The following is a 24,514-nucleotide window of genomic DNA, read 5'->3' as shown; positions in this document are numbered from 1 at the left end:
TTATGACATTTTGCTCAGTGTTTCTAAATTGCTGTGGGACTTTCCTTGTGTTGTGTTTTCACTTTATTACTGTTTGAAGTGCTCCATAAATACTTCACACATAACCTCAAAGTTAAGCTTGACTGCTCTGTTTCAAGCTACGAGAGGGTTGAGGACAGGTTAATCTGGGGGTTGCTTGTGCCTCAACCAGAGAAGGATTATGGTTGCTGCTTGGGTAGGGTTTCACCTCCCTCAAACAGTAACAAAATGTCATACAATGGGAAACTGAAAATTATATGATTTCTGGAATAGAATCTACACATGGAATTTCCTCCTTCTTAAGGATCCTTTGGAGATAATGCATGTAAGCAATGGGTGCTATGTACTCATCAGTCAACCTTTGCTTCTAGCCTGTTGCTATTTTGTTAGATTCCCGGTAAACTGAAGCTTTACATTCTGGTACCTTCATTTACTCCTTATCTGTAATGGCTAAACTGAGTGGTATTTGAACTGTATCTTTTAATGTTAATGGTTCTTAAAATAACTGATATAAATCAGATTTTTGGTTAGAAAATAAATCAGTGAATGCAGAAAACAATTCATCAAAATATATCTTTATTCGTGCATTATAAATTCCATTATAAATGAATGAGTAACCAACTAATTGCGTTTTAGTTATGGAACCAACAACAACAGGAGCTGCAGAAGTGACACTGACAACAACAACAGCAGCAACAGCAATAACAACCATCCCTGATAGATCAGGTAACAAAGGGGGTGATTCTGAGTCTGGCGGGCGGCGGAGGCCGCCCGCCAGATTCCCCCCAACAAAATACCGCTCTGCGGTCGCAAGACCGCTGAGGGTATTTTGGGATTTGCCCTGGGCTGGCGGGCGGCCGCCAAAAGGCCGCCCGCCAGCCCAGGGCAAATCAACCTTCCCACGAGGACGCCGGCTCAGAATTGAGCCGGCGTAGTGGGAAGGTGCGACGGGTGCAGTTGCACCCGTCGCGTATTTCAGTGTCTGCTTTGCAGACACTGAAATACTACGTGGGGCCCTCTTACGGGGGCCCCTGCAGTGCCCATGCCAGGAACAGGATGGCGGTAGGGGGTGTCAGAATGCTGGGGGATTCTGTAGGGCAGCGGAAAACCGGCGGGAGACCGCCGCTTTTCCCTTTCTGGCCGTGGCTGAACCGCCGCGGTCAGAATGCCCTTGGGAGCACCGCCAGCCTGTTGGCGGTGCTCCCGTGGTCGTTGACCCTGGCGGTCAACGACCGCCAGGGTCAGAATGACCCCCAAAGTCTCATCTCTGCCATCTTGTAAGGTTCCCAGTCTGTTGGTGGCATAGCGCTTGGGGGCTGGGATAACTTCAGTAAGCTAGTCTTGCATCATCTGCCCCCAGTGGACCAACACTATGGGCATCGTTACATGCCAAGAGCTGCAGAAGTGACATCACACATTGTTTTACCATTGAAGATGTCACAACGTTAACTAGTTGTCCCTAATCCATTAACAGTATCTTAGTTTACACTCAGGTGCTAGCAGGAGGGCAAGGAGCAGGAGCTACAGAAAGTAAACATGGCTCTCTTAGCCTTGCTTACTTTTTGTGCCTGACATTACCTTCATGCACTCTTAGGCTGGAGGGAGCAAGGGTACTGTTGTTCTATTGACTCCTTGATTAAGGCCAGGCACAATATAAGATTAAATAATGTCCTACAAGTGGCATGTGCTCAGTACCTGAGACCTTCAGCCACCATGGACTTGAAATTTAAATGCCCGATGCCCAGACTCATCTGCAAGTTTGGCGGTCCTATGGGGATGATCGTTTGTGCACACCCACTTGCTTTTTATCCAGAACCCAAGGCGCCATGATCTCAAAGGAGCTTGAGAACTTGGGATCTAGAATAGTGGCAGGCCAAGCCAACGCAGGGGGATATTCACCTGTGGTTCTGGATGGGTTTGATGTCCATATCTTCTACTATTAAGCTTCCCAATGCATCGAGTATCCACCCTTAAAGAACACTTCCCAGTCACAGTCCTCCAGAATTCAAGCAGCACAAACTGGAGTGTGCAGCACACCTAGAGTCCCTCGAGCAGGGGTCCCCAACCATTTCTATGCCCCCACACCGCTAGGAAATGTTTGATTAATGTTTGCACATCCTACAAAAGTAATATCACATTTGAAAATGTATTGTCAAATTTGTATTTTTTTGAACCACAGATTGAAACACATACAGTACTGCAGGTGAACAAATTGAACTAAAAAAATAAGCTTTTAATTCTGAGCATAAAATGCAAATATAAATTGAGCAATTAGAAACTATTGTAAAAAGTAAAATCAATCCTCATTTGTCAACATAAAATTCCATTACTTCTTTGTTCCTGCTTCTTATTCATGATTTTGTCAAAACGTGGAACTTTCATGCTGATTGCGATCCGCAGGTCTGCCTGTGGATTCAGGGGATTCCTAGATTTTGTCTTGAGTGACAAAAGAGAACTGAATCCAGATTCACACAAGTATATCATTGCAAAGGGAATGAGGATACGGAGTGCTTTTCCACAAAGTCTTGGGAACATATCCAGTGCTTAACACCAAAACTCATCCAAAATCTTGCTTTCAAACTGCTTTTCAAGAGCTCAGTTTGTCCACAGATCAATAGGATCTTCCTTCATCTTTTCATTATATGACATGTTTGGCAAATTGTGGGAATATGGATTCATTGTAGAAGTGGATGTGCCTGTTCTTGCCGGATTCTTATTATTCTTACAGTAGATACTTACCCTCATTGTCGCACCCCCTGAAATGCCATCTCGAACCCCCTGGGTTTGCGGGCACCCCAGGTCAGGTACCCATGCCCAGGAGGCTTCCTTCTTCCTCAGACACTCACATCTGATTCCACCCACAGATGATTCTGGTCCAGGGACACGTTTAGTACACCCACCTATCCACCTTTCAATGTGCACACTTAACAATAGACTTTGCCATGTTCTTCTATGGAGTCGCGATGCTGCCTCTGCAGAAACTTGCTGTTACCCCCCCCCTGCCAGAAGCCCAAAGGATCATGTACACAGGCTTATCACCCCATCACAAATGGCATCCACACCTCTGACACAGTGACAGCATTCTCTATGTACTCTGGTTTATTCCCCATTCCTCACAGTCAGGGCTGGAGGAGGGAATTGCTGAAAAGCTAACCTTGCATGTTTTAGCTCACCTGGGCTGTGAGATTCTGCTACAAAAACACCCAAATCCACTCTGAAGGGAAGAAAAGGGAGTCTTAAGTTACTTACACATTGATGCTTCATTATTGTGGTAACTGTTTCACGCACTGAAAGTTATGGTCTCTGGTATCAGCAAGTCACAGGTTCAAACCCATGTAAGGGTCACTGAATGAGCAGATTATTTGTGGACAATTAAATTGATAAAACGTGTGGTACTGATCACCATGTAGAAAATACAATGTTGACCTCTATTATTTTCTGTCTGAGAGAAAAACACAGCACTCTTTTGAACAGTTCTTGTTCTGTACTTACTCCTGCATCACCACCCTATTGATCTCATGCAGTTGAGGCAACGTGCCGCAGGTATCTTGTGCATTGATTGCTACAGGCAGGTAAGTGCTGGGTGCGAAGTTGCAATGACTTGCAAGAGAAAACCCACCCATGTCCTCAGTGGTTACAGAATAAGGGGGTGATTCTGACCCCGGCGGTCTTAGACCGCCGGGGCCAGGGTCGGCGGGAGCACCGCCGACAGGCCGGCGGTGCCCCGCAGGGCATTCTGACCGCGGCGGTAAAGCCGCGGTCAGACCGGCAACACTGGCGGTCTCCCGCCAGTGTACCGCTGCCCTAATGAATCCTCCAAGGCGGCGCAGCTAGCTGCGCCGCCGAGGGGATTCCGACCCCCCCTACCGCCATCCAGTTCCCGGCAGTCCGCCCGCCGGGAACCGGATGGCGGTAGGGGGGGTTGCGGGGCCCCTGGGGGCCCCTGCAGTGCCCATGCCACTGGCATGGGCACTGCAGGGGCCCCCGTAAGAGGGCCCCTACAAGTATTTCACTGTCTGCTTGGCAGACAGTGAAATACGCGACGGGTGCAAATGCACCCGTCGCACCTTCCCACTCCGCCGGCTCGATTACGAGCCGGCATCCTCGTGGGAAGGTCGTTTTCCCCTGGGCTGGCGGGCGGCTTTTTGGCGGCCGCCCGCCAGCCCAGGGGAAAACTTGAAATACCCGCCGCGGTCTTTTGACCGCGGCGCAGTATTTTGGAGAGCGGAATTCTGGCGGGCGGCCTCCGCCGCCCGCCAGAATCAGAATCAGGCCCTAAGTCTGTATGAAATGGATTACTGCTTGAAGGGAGTGAAACGCTATTCCAATAGCATCTACAATCCTTGTCAGGCTGAAACATAAGCAAACCCCAAATTACCCTCTGATATCTTGGAACAGAAGCAGTCAGGCTAAACATTGAGGGAATGTGCGATGTATTTATGCAAAACTTCAAAGAGTAAGAACGAGAAAACGCCACAGAAGAACAATCCTGCACCAACTTAGAAAAATAGAGTAAAATGTAATCCATTATTTGAACACAAATGACATAAATTCAATCGATAGAACCAGAGCTGTGCAATTTCAATGTTGTGGTGAAAATAGTGTTTAAATACACAAATTCCCGGACCGGGACAAAGTCACAACTTCAGACTGACCGCAATGGAGTGTGGGCCCGTTACAGGGAACACATTAGGCTCGCTGAACAAAGTACCTTAAATCCAGGTTGTGTAAAATTGTGAGGTGCTGTGTCAATAATGTTTTGCGCACCGACGATACTTATGAGCTGCGGTAATGTGATGCGAGTTCCCGCGTCAAGGATGCATTGCGCAGTGGCAGTTCCAAAGAGCTCCCAGCTGCAATGTGAGAGCCTGCATCGAAAATACGTTGTGCAGTGGGTAGTCCCGAGGAGCTGTGGGATCCTGGGTCGAGGATGAGTTTTGCATGTCCAGGTAGTGAAAAACTCTGAAATTTGTTTTTCACTGAACGGGGACAAAACAGGCTCACAACCAGCTGCACAAGCACCCCAATCTAGCTGGATCAAGCCTCGGACCCCCAAGTAGTGCCTCTCACGTCATTGACCCTTGGTGTGGTCTCAGAGAGCTCTAATTGAAGTTTTTGGGCTCTTCATGACTGCGAACGGGCTTGTTGATGCAGAAACCTTGTCACTCACACAGCCAACCCACCGAAGTGCTGTCCACCCGACTTTTCGCTCTACAGGATCAACCACTTGCGTGGAGCACCACTGCGAAGCTCCAGCCTGCTAGCTCGCGACAACAACAGGATCTTTCCGCTACAGCAATGACCGTCCATATGTGATCTATTATTTGAACACAAATTAAAAAAATTCAATCAATAGAACCAGAGCTGTGCAATTTCAATGTTGTGGTAAAAATAGTGCTTAAATACACAAATTGCCGGACCGGGAAAAGTCACAAGTTTAGGCTGACCTCAATGGAGTCTGGGCCAATTACAGGGACCAAGTTAGGCCCACTGAACAAAGTACCTTAAATCCAGGTTGCGTAACATTGTGAGGTCCTGTGTCAATAAGGTTTTGTACACCAGCAATTCTTATGAGCTGCGGTAATGTGATGTGAGTTCCTGCGTCTAGGATGCATTGTGCAGTGGCAGTCCTTCTCACTCAGGCGGCGGGGCAGCAGGCAGAAGACTAGAGTCCTTCTTGCAGCAGAGCCGCACAGCAGTCCTTCTTTTGAGTCATACACATGTCCAGATGTGTTCTGAAGAGATGAGTCAGAGGGTCTACTAGATATAGGTTGTGCCCACTTTGAAGTGGGAGAGGTTTCTAGAGGTGCCTGAAAATTCCTGCCTCCCTGACCTAGCCCAAGCATGTCTGGGGGCAGAAAAGACTAGTGTGAAACTCTTTTGAGAGGGCTGATGCAGAGACTTGGTGATCTGCAAGTATGGTAGGTGACATTGCCACCCTCCTATCAAGTCACAGATGGCTCATCCTGCCAGCTCCCATTCCCCCCTTGTCTAATTGTCTGATAGAAAACCACAAAAAACAACTACCAACTAAGATAGTCATGTAACCCACGATACAGGCAGCAGGGCAGACGTCTAGAGTCCTTCTTGCAGCAGAGCAACACAGCAGTCCCTCTTTTGAGTCCTACACATGTCCAGATGTGTTCGGAAGAGATGGGTCAGAGGGTCAACCAAATGGTTTGGACAAGAAAATGCCAACTTTCTAAAAGTTAAATTTTTAGAATTGTGGCTCAAAATCTGACATCACCATTAAAGAGTGTTTTATATTACCAACTCAACTCTCCTACCTGCTTCCAATCAATCAATCAATCAGTACATTTGTAAAGCGCGCTACTCACCCGTGAGGGTCTCAAGGCGCTTGGGGGTGGTTGGGGGGGTAGGGAACTGCTACTGCTCGAATAGCCAGGTCTTGAGGTGTCTCCTGAAGGTCAGTAGGCCTGTCGTAAGTGGATGGGGAGGGTGTTCCAGGTCTTGTCAGCGAGGTAGGAGAATGATCTGCCACCGGTTGTTGTCCTGTGGATGAGTGGGACAGTGGTGAGGGCGAGGTCAGCAGACCGAAGCTGACGGTTCGGGGTGTAGAAGGTGAGTCGATCATTGAGGTATGCTGGTCCGGCGTTGTGGAGTGCTTTGTGGGCGTGGGTGAGGAGTTTGAATGTGATCCTTTTGTTGGTGGGGAGCCAGTGTAGGTCTCTCAGGTGGGCTGTGATGTGGCTGCGGCAGGGGATGTCGAAGATGAGGCGTGCAGAGGCGTTCTGTATTTGTTGCAGTCTTTTCTGGAGATTGCCCGTGGTTCCTGCGTAGAAAGCGTTGCCATAGTCCAGTCTGCTGCTGACGAGGGCCTGGGTGACCCTCCTTCTAGTTTCGGTAGGGATCCACCTGCAGATCTTGCGGAGCATGAGGAGGGTGTTGAAGCAGGAGGATGAGACGGCGTTGACTTGTTGGGTCATGGAGAGCGATGAGTCAAGGATGAAACCCAGGTTACGTGCATGGTTGGTGGGTGTAAGTGCGGCTCCCAGTGTGGTCGGCCACCAGGAGGCGTCCCAGGCGGAGGGGGTGGGGCCGAGGATGAGGACCTCTGTCTTGTCCAAGTTCAGTTTTAGGTGACTATTCTCCATCCAGTTGGCGACGGCCTTCATACCTTCGTGGAGGTTGGTTTTGGCAGTGGCGGGGTCCTTGGTGAGGGAGAGGATCAGCTGGGTGTCGTCTGCCTATGAGACGATGTTGAGGTTGTGGGATCGGATGATGTTGGCGAGTGGTGCCACGTAGATGTTGAAGAGGGTCGGGCTGAGGGAAGAGCCTTGTGGTACGCCATAGATGGTCTTGGTGGCTTCAGATCGGAAAGGAGGGAGGCGGACTCTCTGGATCCTGCCGGTGAGGAAGGATATGATCCAGTCCAGGGCTTTGTCTCGGATCCCTGTTTCGTGGAGGCGTGTGCACAGGGTGTGGTTGCAGACGGTGTCAAAGGTGGCCGGGAGTTCAAGGAGGATGAGGGCTGCTGGTTCTCCTTTGTCCAGGAGGGTCCTGATGTTGTCGGTGGCAGCGATGAGGGCGGTCTCGTTGCTGTGGTGGCTGCGAAAACCGGATTGGGACGGGTCCAGGGTGTTATTTTCCTCAAGGTGGTGGGTCAGTTGCCTGTTGAGGATCTTCTCGATGACCTTCGCCACGAACGGGAGCAGGGAGATGGGCTGGTAGTTTTTGAGGTCCTTTGGTTCCACCTTGGGTTCCTTGAGTAAGGCGTTAATCTCGGCGTGCTTCCAGCTTTCTGGGAAGGTGGCGGTCTCGAAGGAGCCATTGATGATCATCCGGAGTTGGGGTGCAATGATGGAGCTCGCCTATTTGAAGATGTGGTGCGGGCAGGGGTCAGATGGTGAACCGGAGTGAATGGTGTTCATGACTTTGGTGGTGTCATCATCTCTGACATGGGTCCAGGAGAGCAGGAGGTTGGTGTGGCTTGGGGGTGGTGAGTCTGAGGTGTTGGCGACTGCCGGTGGGTTCTTGGTGTTGAAGCTCTCATGGATGTCTTCGATCTTGCGGTGAAAGAAGGTGGCAAGGGAGTCGCAGAGGTCTTCCGAAGGTGGGATGTCGTTAATGCTGGAGCTGGGGGTGGAGAGTTCCTTCACGATGTTGAAGAGTTCTTTGCTGTTGTGTGCGTTGTTGTTGATTTGTTCCTTGAAGGAGGATCTCTTGGTGGTCCGTATGAGCTGGTGGTGCTTGCGGATGGCGTTCTTGAGGGCTGTGTGGGTGGCCGGTGTCTGTTCTTGGCACCACTTCTTCTCGAGTTTTCGGCAAGTCTGTTTGGAGGTCCGGAGGTCGGTGGTGAACCAGGAAAGTTATCACTTACTAAATGTAAAAAGGTAACCCAATGTTATTCTATAGGAGAGGTAGTACTTGCAGTAGTGAAAAACAAGTGTAAGAGTTGTTGACTGCCAGGAAATGTAACAGTCAAAAGTAGAAGTCCAACTTTTAAATACACAGTGTCCTGCCCAACGGGCTGTTAAGGCCTACCCAAGGGGTGAATTATATGTATTAAAAAGGAAAGTTTAAGCCTGACGAAAGGCATATTTTGTCAGATCGAAATGGCAATTTAAAATGGCACACACAGGCTGCAATGGCTGGCCTCAGACATGTTTAAAGGTTTATTTAAGTTGATGGCACAATCATTGCTGCAGACGCACTGGTAGTATTTAATTTACAGACCCTGAGTACATGTAGCACCACTTTACTAAGGACATACAAGTTAATTCCATGTGACAATTGGGCTTAAGCCAATGTTACCATGGTCTAGGGAAAGAGAACAAGCCCTTTAGCACTGATTATCAGATCAGTGTTAAAGCATGCAGAATCATGAAGCCAGCAAAAACAAAACAGGAGGGTTTAAGGCAAAAAGCTGGAGGAAACCATGCCAAGACATCAGGTCCAACACATTCAGATAAAGAGCTCAATGGAGGGGTGTTCTCTGGTCACTGTGACCCACTTCCTGGGGGAGGAGAAAAAGGGTTGGAGAAAGTGCGATATCACCAGCATCAGGAATTACAAGAGTATGTTAATTTCAGACTCTGAAAAAAGTCCTTTCTCCTGACAGCGTAGCTACATGTAACCCAAACTATATTTAAATTTCTCTCTAATAGATGCAATCCAAAAATCACTTTTATTTATCTATTTTGTTTTTAGTTTGAAATTTTATTGAGAGGAAACTGTCTATTTAAAGTAGCATCTGGAGGGTGGAATACTACAGGAAAACTTTTTTAATGTCCATCCTCAGCCTAACATCCCTCTCTTGCCAGATATACTTCACTCATACTAATTGTTTGATTCAATAATGTGCATGTGTTCTGACGTGCATGCTATTTCCTATTCACTTACAACCACTTCTTTATTCACAATTTGTATTTTGTCTTATCTCAACATTACAAGGGTATATTTATCGCCAAAAAACATTTTCAAAAATAAAAACCAACAATGTACAACAGTATACACATGCTTTTAGTTTTCAAACACTTCCTGCCTTAGTGTGCACAATTCTCAGTGGGACCTACAGTTTTTGCACAATCATCCTTTCCTACAGGTAGGACTCGCAATGTGTGTTCTGTCTGTTTTAAACAGAATCCTTTATCTAATCCCTCACAACACAGTAAAACCAGAGCTCCTTCACTAGAGTGAGCACCATATGAATAATATGGTCAATCCAGTCTATTTAGTGTTTGCCAAAGTTTTAACTTTTGGGAAATGTGTTGGTTTTCAGTGTCTTATCCCTGATTTGAATTTTTTAAGTCTTATACGAGGAAAAGTAATGTGTTTTTGCTAGTGGTCAAGGTTCTCTTGTTGAATTGTTTGTTTTTTTAATCCCTTTTGGTTATCCATTCAGTTGGAGGTAGCCAATTTAGTCATGTAACAATTTTTATTTTTGTTCGAAGCATGTTCATTCAATAATCATGGTAGCCCAGACTCTCAACCCACATAGCTACACAGTCAAGAGAAGGGGATTTTTCAAAGTTTAAAATTAAAACTGGTATGTAATTTATGATGCCAATTACAGCCACTGCATTTCCCAGAGTTTTCCTTTCTCAAATAGAGCTCCCTAGACAGCACCCTAAAACCCTTGTGTGCAACAACTCAGCACCAATTCCACATGGTTGACAAGGTTCTACCAACTCACAGTACTCTACCACACCTCACCAACATACATCTCAGATCAGTTCAGATAGAGGTAGTTTAAACATATATAGCTCACAATATCATATATATCTGGTTTCTTATGCCGGCTTGGAAATCAATCTGCAGAAGCCGGACAATAGGCAACACACCACGAGGTTCAAGGAAAACAGGACTCACGCCTATGCATAACATGCTACAAAGATCTTTATCTACATCAGACTAAGGACCTAATTTAGATCTCGGCAGAGAGAATAGTCCATCACAAATGTGACAGATATCCCGTCTGCCGTATTACGATCCTCGTAGCGTATCATGGGATCATAACTCGGTGGACGGGATATCTGTCACATATATGGCTGATTATTCCCCTCCGCTGAGATCTAAATCAGTCCCTAATTTTGCTTCCACATTAACTGGCACAAACATCAATAAAGAAGTCTTTAACAAAGTCTAGTAATCACATCCATGCTACCCTAACATACACAGATAAACAACCCTAACCAACCAAACAACAGAAATCCCAAATGGGTATGAACCCGGTGCACAGATAATGCATGCATCGAATGGATAGAAGATGCTATTAAATGTTAATGCTGATGATAAAACATATTGCTAAGGATGCAAGAGATATCCTAAACATTAACTGTGAGGTCCCACAAGCCACATAATATATATTTCTTTTTTTTGCACTTCATGACTACAAACAACCCTTTCAAACACTGAAGTAGAAATATGTAACTATTGCAAAACGTTTTACTCAAAATGTATCAATGTTCCGGCATCATACTTTCCACGTATACATATATGCTTCACTGTTTATCTTTTTTCAGGTGTGGAGCCAACAATAGCAACAACACCAATGGCAGCAACAACAACAGCTACAACAACAACAGCTACAACAACAATCGCTGATAAAATATCTTGTAAGCTTCACCAACCCATTTTGATTCATTTAGATCTGTGGGCCTGTGCCTTCTCCGGCAGGATCCCCTTAGGGCACTTGTCTCTGATGCAGAAACCACTGGATTCAGCTAGAAGTTTAGTTAAAAGAGACAAATGTGATTCATAGAAAATACCCACGTAAGTGTCAGTCAGAGTCTCATTGATCCAGGCTTTATTTCCCATTGAGTTACCAGTTGACTCCTATAAGCCAATGCTCATAAAGATGGAATAAGGCAAGCTAAACAAAAATGTTTTAAAGTTAAAACCTGTTGGAGAGCATGACAGCATGTGAATTCATTCCTAGATTTTTTCTGGTTGTCCATTTTGAAACTATAGTGTGGGGTCTATTCATGCTGGTGCCACTAGGGGTCCCCCTTGAAGAGGCTCAGGATCTTTTGACCTCAATCTGGCAACAAATATAATTTAGCAGCATTAGTCTGGAAACTCAATTTTTACAGACATTTATTTCCAATATTTTAATGTTGTGTGATGATTGGCCTGTTCATTCTGACTATAAACCATCGTTATGCCTAATCTTCAGAGAGTAGTTTTGTGCTGTAGGAAGAAATTGGGGTGTTCATTAGTGGTGTGAGTACCCACCTCAAGGAATAACCACAACCCATGTCAGGTTAAAGCCACTAAAAAAAACCTGACTTCAACCCTCTGGTAGCTGTGGCACCAAGCAGACAGGCTGGATTTAGAGGCAATGAGTAAAGTATTTTGCAGTACTAAAACAGTAATAAAGTCAAAACACAACCCAAGATTTAATCAATAATATGATGCCAAAACAACAAAACTCCAATAAGGGACACCAGGGTAATTAATTTTTAAAGTTGAAAAATAGAAATAATGGCAAAAAGCATTAAGGGGGTTATTCTAACTTTGGAGGAGGTGTTAATCCGTCCCAAAAGTGACGGAAAAGTGACGGATTTACCACCAGCCGTATTACGAGTCCATTATATCCTATGGAACTCGTAATACGGCTGGTGGTATATCCGTCACTTTACCGTCACTTTTGGGACGGATTAACACTCCTCCAAAGTTAGAATAACCCCCTAAGTGCCAACCTCTGTCATCTGGTTGCACTTGACTACCTAAGTGCATGTTATAAGCCAATTCACAAAGGCCTTTATGTGTATGGAAAGTGCCAATACAGGAGTACTAGTGTACATAGTCTTACATATCTTTGGAAATTGACCCAAAAATGTCCAACTCCCTATCAGTAAAATAGCAAAAGAGGACATAGGCACAAGAATGTTCCTTGAATATTCCCTTTTTAATCTCATTTTATAAGGTTTGGGACTAATTATCAAAGGCATTTAACAGTACATTAAAGAGTACTACAAGAATACTAGAGAAGTACCTCTTTATTCACCATAAAATTACTTTGTGACTAGTTCTCTTGAGTCATGTGAATGTGACATTTTGGATCAGTGAGGTCAGGCGAGACACTTCTTTTTCAGAAGCCCTGGGCTGATGGTGTTGCAATAGTCTTCTCTGGTGTCTGCAGATCACCACTGTCAGATTCCGTGAGACAGCAGCAATCGGGGAAGTACCCTTGGCATCTGCTGCAGGAGGTAGAACACATTCTTGGGAGCTACACTGACTTGGGGAGGGAGGGAGGGAGAGGACACTATCAACTATACACATTTGCTGCATGTCTTTTGAACAGATGTGGGAGATGGTCCTGGTTGTTTGGATCAGATATAAAGAGGAGGTGAGGTGTCAACTGAATTTAGGCGTAGAAATTATGCATTCTCGACTGTGAGATTGAGATTGTATTTTTGCATTCAATGCTGGACCTCCTTCAAGCTGTCTGACTCTTGGTGATTTTCCACAGAAATTCCTTCCAGTTCATAGTGCTAGAAGTAGAGTTGTGGGGGGCGGGCTGCTGCCGTACCCCTAAAAACTCATGCTGAAGTTCAGAAGATACCTGAGCAATAAAGATGCCTTTAAATTTTATTTTCATCTTGTTACATTTGCTGTGTTTTCAAAGACTGAGGTCAAAAGTGAGGCTATTTCTTCTGACAAATTGGTGCTTATTCTTTTAACATGGACAATGGTGTTCATCCTTCTTTAGGTGATGGCAGAGTGAGAGAATGTTATAAAGTAAACTAGCTGAGAATCTTGCTTGGGTACAGGCGGCGTGAAAGGAAGGCTCTAGGATGTAAGCTTTTTTTCTAACACACGTTTAAATACCTGTAGATGAACTGTACAAATATTTCAAAATATATCAGCATAATAGGATCACAACAAATCAACACTTTACTTGATGATATGCAAATGATAAATATTTACTGAAACCCGATTTTCTCACATTATCGTTTTTGTGTGCTATGCAGTTTTATCAGTAAAACTGTATGTCAGTGCAAATTGTGCACCATGCATTAGTAATATATTTGCAACAGTGTGATCCAAATCGTACCACTGGCTACATACCACACCCTTACCTCTCTCCTGCTGAATGGGCGTGGCTGTTTTGCTATACTTATTGTTTGTATGGTGCTCAGTTTTGTCACAATCCCTGTGACTTCAGTAATGTAAAATCGATGGCCACACCCCCCATTCTGAAAATTGTTCCAGCATCACTGCTCCAGTTTGGGATAGATCTCACATGAAGGCGGTGGCCAATGTAATGCATACCTCTAAACAACTCCTAAATTTTGTACACTAATGTTATCAGTTAGTGTAATGTAATAAAAGAAGAATGAACCATAATGCCTGCAATATAGTGTTTATTATTAGAGAGAGAACTATTGCAATAATATTGCACATGGCCTCATAGATAATCACTCTAGAGTGAGGAGGATGTTTTGTATATCTTATGATGTTTTGGGTACTTTTAGGAAAGCAAAAACAGGAAAGTAGCATTTAAGTTGGTCTAAATACCAAGACGCTGTTTGTGAGTGGGACAAAACTGATGGAGAGTTCAGTATGTGCATGCACATAAATGTATATTAAGTATATGCAAAGGAAATAGCAATAGTGTGTAATTTGTATAGAATGGCGGTGTGTTATACAGAACATGATTATTACAGAATGATTACAAAAAGTCATCTCAAATTATTACAACCCAGAGGACTCTGGTGCCATGAAATCCACAAGTCGAGTTTTACAAACTTTACAAGTTATTATTTTTGCCTTTGATGCCATCAGACACAATAGGAGTTGCCGACACTTGTCTATGGCTGTATGTGATACATCATGTATGTGTGTGTGTTCCTACAGTATCTACTCTACCTGGATCCAGCTCGTCAGTCCAGGACGCAATGCTGGAGGCTTTGCTGCTGGAGTTTTCCCAGGTACTTCTGTGGAAGGTTGAGGGTGGGTCAGAAAGCCACATGAGGTGGATGTTGTTGTAGTCCTGTATCTATCCACATTGCATCATATCCAAAGATGGGCTATTGAATGCTGAACATCGATGAGATAGGTGATCATTACAACAGTATCGAAGAGCGATATATGAAAAGGTAGGCGCACGGAGGGGATGAGCATTTACTGTTTTAATTCCACATCTGCGTAGCTTGAAGATAAATGTATCATCAAAGAAGTGCGTGGAACTAGTTATAGAAAATGCATAGAAACTTACCTTTAGATATTTTATCACACGTTATTGTTGTAATTATCTTCTGTCCCGTTGGTACTTGGGACCGGTTTGTCGATATGTCCAGCCTACACCATATATGAACCGGCTTTCCATAGAACTTTCTGTTCAAACAGTGAATGAAGGGGCATTGCTGTGCAAACCAAACCATAACCAACCCCAGCCCGGATTCAGCTTTGTTGAATTCTTATGAAAAAGTATCAGAATTGTTATTATAATTGTATCAACTAGTGGTTTTACTGCAAGTGTGAAATGGGAAAAACCGTGCAGCATCAAGGCTGCTACACTGCTTAGCTGTTAAGGACATGAGACAGATTGTGTGTGTGATGTGTGGTACACGAGCAGAAGGTGCTTTAATCTCTGCTTCCTTCTGTGGGAAAGCCCATCTCCTCTGACAGAGTGCCTGGAGCGCTGCAGAGCCTTGCAGGATCCACAGCCAACAGGTCAGACCCCATCCCTCCGAGCTACGCCCGGAAGATCCTGGAAGTTCTGGGGAACATTTCCCTCGGTGTGGTCCAGTCGAACCAACCCCTCAGCGTCAACGCATCTCTGGTAAGACACTGGCACACATCACGGGGGTGCATAGAAATCATGTTTATTCAGAGTCTACCTTCGTTCCACCCCTTTTATCTAATAAACCTCCTTTCCAAAACCGGTACACAAGTACATCATTTACTAAGTGTGTGTGTGTGTGTTGGGCCGCTTTGGTCCTCATAGAATGGGTAAACACTGTCAGTTCTAGACAAACACTATCCTAGTGAGGACCGGCGCGTTAGGAGGAGCGGTCCCCTTAGTGCGTTTAGGTAGTTTCGAGCAAGTGCCTCAAAAAACTAAAAGTACAGTGATATTTGCCTTGGTCTGCTTTTTAACCTTCCCTACTATCAAAGTCCTCATGGAGTTAGAATCATAAATACACACTTCATTATGGTCAATGGCCGGTCTTCATATTTATAGGTGTGTCTGTTGTGTGTGTGCGTGTGTGTGTGAGACACCTCCCACGGTTAGCCCCTCAAGAGCCTCCCGCTTGCTGCCAAGTGGATAGATGAGAGCTTGAGGGCAGAAACTATAGAAAGTAACAAGCATTTACAATGCAACGGGTCTCGCGTTTGCTCATGTTAGAGCTGATTGCGTTGTAAACTCCTAACCCGACTTTTCACCTATCGGGCAAAAGTGCATTTATGTACATAACCCGAAAAAGTGAAATTAACTATGTCAAGCGCTTAACTTCTGCCAAGCGAGATCGCACTCGTAAATTAGAGAAAAAGAAGTCCACGAGCCCGATGGAAAACAGCGAGCCTCACATGTTTTCTGTACTTGGTCGCTGCGCTCTAGGAGGGCTAGCCACCAGAAAAGGCATGACGTATGCGTGCCTTCGACTAATGAAAGCAAGCAGATTTTATTAGGCAAGCCCACCAACCAATAAAAAACACTGACGTGACGTTGACAGGGCTCCGATCCCTTCAACGCAGGCTCGACCCTAAAAAAGGCCCTTATCACCCTGTTTAGATTATACTCGCCTCCATGACCACAGGGACGGTGTGCATCCTGAACACCAAACCCACAATATCAGCGGAACAAAATATTAATACATTAAAAAATCGACAGGCAAGTAATCTAGCTTTTCTATACTTAACGCCACATATATGCACCTATGCGGTACACATATCGTCAAGGTATTAACATGTGGAATTAACAATAGAAAACCTATATTTATTTACGTATCAGTAAAATAGGGTTACAGTGTAGAAAAATATAAAATACAGGAGGTACCATTTAGGAGTCTGTGAACCTTTAAAAATGCAATTCATGCTAAAAGTTCCAGTTTCATTCACAGACTCAACTCTTTGCAACCTCCGACTCGCAATGTTACCTTTGCCTCTTTGTGTTACTTGGTGTTGCCTAAAATTTACAAACTTAGGGCTCGAGGATGATCGTTTCCTCACTTGGTCACCAAGCTTTGCAAATGTTTGTCAGTTGAATTACATCTTAATTGTATCCATTTGGTGTTTAAGAAAGCCCGAAAACCTGGTTGCTTTTCTTTACTCTTGTTATACCTTTTCTGTTGCTATTGTACGTGTGGTTTAAGATGTTCTGCCCCACTTACATTGCTTTAGGGAAGCTTGTGTTGCTTGGTTGTTTTGGTTTATGTTAGTTTTACTTTCTGTGGATAGCTTTGGTGCAGTCCTTTGTGATGGGTTTTAGCACCAAGATGCCCTTTATTTAAGGTATTGTATGCTTTAGAACTATACTAACAATATTAAATGATAATGGTTACCTCAGCCCTGTGTATGCATGTAAGGTATGCCAGCAATAGATTCAGGGATCAAAGACCTGTTCTGGCCTACAGGTGAAGCTACTGCAGTGAATCACAGGGGAGACTCTTGGTTAGAGCAGCCATTCTTGCCTGTCCATAGTGCTAAGGTCAGGCATAGGTGATATTTTTTAACATCCGCACAGTTTATGGACTTCAGAAAACAAATATTGCATTATTGGAATTTTGCAAGATCTTGGTGGGTGTGCAATTTCCCATAATTAACCCCTCGTGGTCGACTAATTTGAGCAGAAAATGTCTTGTGGGAGACTTTTTAATCTGTAGACCAGTTTCCTGCTGGTATCTCATGTGATTTTTGAACACGAGGACATGAACAATATTCATCTGCGTAGATAGAGGTGCTCATGGTGATGTGCAAATGCTCTTGTACAGTGCTATAATAATGTGTGTGCTTTTTGGCCATGTACCCTTATTGGTGATGTTCCAGATGTGACATTGCATCATGAGCACAGCAACTTTGTTGGGCTTTGAGAGTACCTAAAATTGACTGATTTGGGTCTTTGCCTGATTGCCATGTGTCAGCTTCTAGACTTGTGTTTCTATTTAGCAAACTTCATATTCGCGAGGAAAGAAAGAGAAAGGTGCCTTACTACTGAAAAGAAGAAGAAGCCGAGCCGGACCCTGGTGACAAAAGAGCCCCCTGGAAAGGACTTAGAGAAATGCAGCAGTTGCTGGAGGGTGGGAATTTCCATCCACCCTAAAGATAGCGTAGTGAAGTAAATTCCACTGACAGGTTTTACTTCAGGTTTAGCACTTCGTCTACTATCATATGATTTTCCACTATCATCAATTTTTAAAACCCATCCCTTACTCTCTTTGACTACGTGAGGTTTAAGAAAGAAAACATCTAGGGGAGTGTCCTAGCTGTGAGTAGGCTGTGCTCAACCAATACGTACATCATTGCCACAATTGCCAGATCCAAAAGGTCCAACAAAATAGGTCCATCAAATTTCTGTGAGGGCAATGGTCATGATGTTTGATGTGACAGACTCAAGATTTCAGGGTTACATTGATCTAATATGTTTTCAGATCAGAGCCTGTGACCAACAGGTTTAAACCAATTCTCAAATGTTTAAGAATAAAGCAAAGAAACACATGATATTGACAAATTAAAATGCTGGGTGCATAAAATCTAAAAAAGTTCTAGTACGTGTGTTGATATCTTCTTTCTTTCACTTGCAGGATGTCATCGCGATTGCGGACAAACTTCTGAATAAAAACATATGGATAGCAGCAACGACAGGATATAGCCGGTTGGGCAGTCAGCTTCTGACTTCCATGGAATATCTGTTGACTGGATTGGGAGGCAGCGATGAGATCATTAATAAAACATATACAAATATTGAACTTCACAGCGCATCCAGCCCTTGCAGCCAATACAGTAATAGCAGCATTGTGGAGTTCACAACATGGGTCAATGTATCATATCCAGGTCAAGCGGATGGGAATCTTTCCTCTTTCAACTGCAAAATTCATTTCACATCAGTGATTTTCAAAACTTTGGGAATTGGTTTTCCGGGTAATATGGAGGACGCTAGTGCACTTGTAAATGGGTATGCCATCTCCAGTGAGATTATGACTAATATAATGCTTGTGAATTATAAAAGGAACAATATAGCTAATGTTAATATGACATTTATGTGCAAGAGCAGATTGTGCGATGAAAGTGCCCGATGCGTCTTCTGGAACACTACCTTGGAGATGTGGTCTTCAGAAGGGTGCTGGACAGAGGTCACCAGTGGAGTCACACGTTGCATTTGCGGCCACCTCACCTCTTATGCCATCCTAATGTCAGCATCAGAGTCACTGATCGACAGTAAGAATGAAGCCATCCTGAGTTATATAACTAATGTTGGTCTTGGAATCTCCATGGCATCCCTATCACTGTGCATTACGCTGCAGACAGCTCTCATTCAGGGCATTACTCATGTTACGGCTTGCTACCGACACGTAATCATCCTGAACATTTCTCTTTGCCTGCTCTTGAGTAATATCTCTTTCCTTGCAGGAGGTATTATCCACATCAGAGATCACGAGGAAGTCTGCTTTGTGCTAACCTTCTGCGCACATGTTTCTCTCCTTGCCTTCCTCTTCTGGACTCTGGTCCAAACGCTCTTCTTGGTGAGCCGGCTGGTTTTTGTATTTCACCATGTCACAAAGCGAGAGTTTACAGCTCTTGCAGTGATACTGGGGTACGCTTGCCCTGTCATCATTGCTTGCATCACCTACTTCCATTTCTACCCTCTGAACCGTTACCGGAAGAAGGACGTGTGTTGGTTGGAAAGTTCTTCTGGTGCCGCTTACGCCTTCACAGTCCCAACAATAATAATTCTTCTTGGTAACTTTCTTGGACTTGCGGTTGTGATTCGAACACTTATGAGGCCGTCAGTTTCAGATGGTCCATTGGAGGATGAGGAGGTGGTGAAGAAGCTGGTCAAAGCTGTTGTCTTTTGCACACCACAGTTCGGATTGACTTGGGCAATTGGAATTCCATTACTCGTCGATGGAAACTCTCTTGTGTTGAACTACTTATTTGTTCTACTAAACCCTCTTCAGGTATTTAACTGCAACTTTAATCACCCATGAATTTATTGGTTGCTTGAGTCATTCACTGGTTGGTGGACTCATTGGTTGTTGGATTGGTGGATAGAATTAATGTACGTTTGACCAGTTGCTTGATACGGGTGGAAATAATTGTACTGTTTATTTTTTGTAATGCACTGATTTGTCACCCACAGGTTACTTTGAAGTACCAGTTACACAAGAAATATTTCGTATTGTTGGTAAACTCATTTGAAGGATTACACGGCATGAGTTCTGGTAAAGGCCTGTTAATTGTGAACATCACCTTGGGAGAGTGGGATGAGGCAAATAGGTGTGGGCTTAGTTAGGGTTTGGTTATTAGAACCGTGGTCAAACTTGACTTTCTCTGCCAATTACAATCCAGACAGAATAGGAGGTGGGTATTCATAGTGACCTTTGTCAGTCCCTGCCTGTTGAATGTTGTCAGATGTGGGGTAGCTTCAATGAGCAGTATTATTTGTTTGGGTCATTGACAGTGACCCCTGTAGTTTTATCATTCATCCTCAGTTCAGGTTGGTTGACCAGTGTTCTACTGCTTTGCCTTTGTGCTTCAATCGTATAAATGTTTTAAGTATGATTGAGTGCCAATGTGCTGCTCTAAGTTCTCGGGTTAATCAGTTTTTGGGAGCAGCTTGGTCCTCCTATTACAATGTGGCTTGTGCCAAGGGTTTTGGATTTGATCCTAGTCTCCAATGGAAGCTTATGGATGGTGCTTAGGTCTAGCATGATGTATTCCCATCCTCAGAAATTAAGGCTCAGCCCAGCAGCTGGATTTCGAACCTTTTGAAGTCTATGTGGGAATATTCCAAATAGACCAGTGTACTTTATGTTACAGTTGTCCATCAAGCTATTACCAGGTCTAAGACTAGTTCTACGTGGTGGTTTGGGAGCAGTAGAGATGGGATTTTCTAAGTACAGGTAGATGGTAAAAAAGAAAAGGCAACGGAGAGAGAATGAGTGTTCAGAGATCTCTCTTATCTAAATGAGTGAACACTAGAGTTGCGGCTTTAGTAAGCTTCTTTGAATACTAGCACCTTTTTGAAGTTATAATGATTATTCTATTCGTGTTGTGCTGGGAGTCTGTTCCTATCCCTTTGGATATGAGCGGTCTATCCCCAAAACATGCTGTATTCGTACCCCTATTGATGCAGTGCTTAACTTGTATTTAAAAAGAAATGTGGGACTCATGGGAAAGTTTGTTTTCTTTGGATTTTGGATGTTATTTATGACTGGCAAATAGACAGTGTATGTTTCCCAGTCGTGTTATAATGTGGGTGTGGCGTTTCCTCAGTTGTCAGAGCACAGTTACTAATTTTTAGATGGAACTCAGCACAGAAGGAATGATATAACAAGGCACATTTTATTTTTTTAAAGAACTGGAATAAAGGGATTTACCAAATAAAGTGGATATGTCTAGGATTGTTATTGGCCAATCATGTTCACCCAACCTGAAGTCAATATCTGAGTCAGACATAGCAACAAAACCTAGTTGGGGTGATCAACAATTCAAGGGTTAAAGGTTTTCATTGTTCTCAGTAAGTATTCCTATTTTTAATTGATTCACATATGCTCTTCTTCACCATAACCATTTCTACAAGCATTTAGTACATTTGGAGCAATTCCAGGTCCAGCCCATTGAATAGGTGGAGCTTAGTGTCTGTGGCAATAGTGGAAAGGACCACAACAAGCTCTCATTAGATCTGCAAGTGTTATGTTTGACGACTGGGGGAATGAGGTCTTCTACAAAAGTCCACAAGAGAGACGGGAACAGTGACAGAAATATACACCAGGAGTATTGTACCATGAGTATTACACTAGGAGTGTAGACTTTGAGTAGAATGTAGGAACTGTATTGTACTAATAACGCAGGATTATACTAATTTGAATGTACTGGAACAACGTGGTAGGAGCATGAAACGTACATGATTCCGTTTACTAGGATTATGTAGTAGAACTGTCACACTAAGAATATTTGCTATGAGTATGCAGTAGAAATATACCTTAGGAGAATGTGGCAGCAGTATTATTTTTGGAGAAAGTATGTGTTAGATCTGACAGTCTTTGGTGTGGTCTGCCTCAAAACATTTTGCCCTTGCCCCTCCTCTTTGCTGAAATTTGTTTTTGTTGGCCTGTAGGACTCTGTGCACCTTACCACTGCTAACCAGTGCTGAAGGGCTTGTGCTCTCTCTTTTCAACATGCTAAAATTTACTTACACCAAATTGGCATCTTTAATTTACTTATAAGTCCCTAGTGAAGTGATTCTATTGGTACCCAGGGCATGTAAATTAAAGGTTAGTAGTGGGCCTGCAGCACTGATTTTGCCACCCACTAAGGTAGTCCTTTAAACATGTCTCAGACCGGCTACTGCAGTATGTGGGCAGTTTTAAATTGCCAATTCGACCTGGCAATAAATCTTTTGCCAGGCCTAAACCTTACTTTTAAATACACATAATTATTTAAGTATGCTCTAAACAGCTCACAGGGCAGTGTGCATTGTATTTAAAAAGTGGGACATGTGTTTTTAAGTTTTACATGTCATAGTACTAAAAACTTGCAAATGCGGTTTCACTACCGTGAGGCCATCCCCTTCCATTGCATGACATATGATTAAATTATTACATTTAATACGTTCTAACTTTTGGTTGGTAACAGGTAGAAATATCATGATTGGTCTAAAAAAATAATTGTAATTTTAAAATCCTCTTTAATGGCAAAGTCAGATTTTAAATCACAGTTCTGAAAAGGCCACTTTTAGAAAGTTGGCATTTTCTTGTCCTAACTATTTTTTGCTTGCAGCCTGTGTCCTGGGTCACATGACTGTAAATAATTGGCAGTTGGCCTTTGTGTATTCTTCACAGGCAGAGAGACAAAGGGGCACTAGGTGTTTGCAGGATGGGCTGGCCAGCCAGTATGAAAGAGGCAGAGCTGTTCCCTGTCCCACTTACATTTCAAAAGGCTGCCTCCATCACTCTCACAAAGGACTTGACACCTGCCTTTTGCCTCCTTAGACCACTTGGAGTCTGGACAGGCGAAAGAAGGGAACTTCCAGAACAAGATATAAAGGTAGTCTATAAGGCTGACACAAAGTATAAATATTGGATCCCCTGGGCAACTCTTCAGTTCACTCTTAGACCTGTGGAGGACACCTAGAAGGAATGCCTTGTATTTCAGAGAACTACCCTGCTGCTCGAAGCCTGCTTTTTACCTCAGATGATTGCCCTGCTCTTACCAGAAGTCTGCTTTGCTGCTTGAAGCTTGCCTTGTACCCTTAGTGAACTGCCCTGCTGTTTGAGTCCTGCCTTACTGCTTGATCCCAGGACTACTAGACTGACTCCAAGGGTTAGTTGGCTGGCTTCCTGTGTGAGCTACAGGGACATAACAAGCTTCAGAGACCTTGAACCCTGCACCTGGCCTCTGCATAGAGTGCGTCCTGACCCCCAGCAAATGCTCAGTGGGACCTCAGACCAATGGTATCCAGCCTCATGGAGCCCTCGCCACCTCCAGTCTGCATCTTCAACCTGCTGGAGATTTTTTACTTCCAACAAAGTGACAAAGTCTGAACATAGAAATCTTCACCGCAACTTCACCCAGCGGCTCCCTGATGAAGACGTCTGTTCCGTGGACACTTCCAGCTGCCTTACCCTGCTGAAATGTACCTTTTCAGGACCTTTATTCTAAATTTCTTTTAAGTTCAAGAGTAAGCCAAGTCCGGGTCCAATCCATCTTTTGTATGTGAACTACACTTTATTGCTGTGAGCCGTAACTTTTGACTTGGTCCTGGTTTTGCCTGATTAGAATGCCCTAGGTAGGAGTTTTAGGTGGTCATTCCAACCCTGGCGGTCCATGACCGCCGGGTTGGAGGACTGCGGGAGCACCGCCGACAGGCCGGCGGTGCTCCAATGGGCATTCCGACCGCGGCGGTAAAGCCGCGGTCGGACCGGCAACACTGGCGGGCTCCCGCCAGTGTACCGCCGCCCATTGGAATCCTCCAAGGCGGCGCAGCTAGCTGCGCCGCCGAGGGGATTCCGACCCCCCCTACCGCCATCCAGTTCCCGGCGGTTCTCCCGCCTGGAACCGGATGGCGGTAGGGGGGGTCGCGGGGCCCCTGGGGGCCCCTGCAGTGCCCATGCCACTGGCATGGGCACTGCAGGGGCCCCCGTAAGAGGGCCCCTAAATGTATTTCACTGTCTGCTGCGCAGACAGTGAAATACGCGACGGGTGCAACTGCACCCGTCGCACAGCTTCCACTCTGCCGGCTCGATTCCGAGCCGGCTTCATCGTGGAAGCCTCTTTCCCGCTGGGCTGGCGGGCGGCCTGAAGGCGGCCGCCCGCCAGCCCAGCGGGAAAGTCAGAATTACCGCCGCGGTCTTTCGACCGCGGAACGGTAACCTGACGGCGGGACTTTGGCGGGCGGCCTCCGCCGCCCGCCAAGGTCCGAATGAGGGCCTTAATCTTTTAGGAGCTATATTTCACTTAAAACTTAAAAAATCCATAATTCTGTTTGTACTCCAGCTTTCTAAAGTGGATTAGGGGTTTTCGTGTGTTGCTTTTTTTTTACTTTATTGCTGTTTGTGTGCTGCAAAAACACTTAACGCAGTGTCCCTAAGTTAAGCCTGACTGCTTCTGTGCCAAGCTACCAGAGGGTTAGCCACAGGTTAATTTAGTGACTTTTGTGGTTCACCCTGGTAAGGATTGTGGTTGTTGCATGAGTGGGATTTCCACCCCCTCAACCAATAACCCAGTTTCATACAGTATGTAGTCTGTATGTTGTATGACAGTTACACAAGACATATCTACTAGATGTATGTAGAAGGACTATACCCCTAGGAGTATATACTTTATTATATAGTAGAAAGAATATACTGAGAGAATGAACTAG

At 44.6% G+C, this 24,514-nt stretch overlaps 1 protein-coding gene across 1 annotated transcript in view; it reads left to right on the top strand.

Annotated features, from left to right (window-relative positions):
* Positions 1-14,523: 14,523 nt before the first annotated feature.
* Positions 14,524-24,514, top strand: part of LOC138296993 (adhesion G-protein coupled receptor F3-like) — a 51,619-nt gene continuing 41,628 nt past the window's right edge. The window contains exons 1-3 of the mRNA XM_069236510.1: positions 14,524-14,585; positions 15,118-15,271; positions 18,234-19,607. Of these exons, the coding sequence (XP_069092611.1) occupies positions 14,524-14,585; positions 15,118-15,271; positions 18,234-19,607 (1,590 nt within the window). The remainder of the gene's footprint in view (positions 14,586-15,117; positions 15,272-18,233; positions 19,608-24,514) is intronic.

The sequence above is a fragment of the Pleurodeles waltl genome, chromosome 5, assembly GCF_031143425.1.
Source record: "Pleurodeles waltl isolate 20211129_DDA chromosome 5, aPleWal1.hap1.20221129, whole genome shotgun sequence".
NCBI lineage: Eukaryota > Metazoa > Chordata > Amphibia > Caudata > Salamandridae > Pleurodeles > Pleurodeles waltl.
Note: the sequence above shows the minus strand (reverse complement) of the source record. Positions and strands in the feature narration are given on the sequence as shown.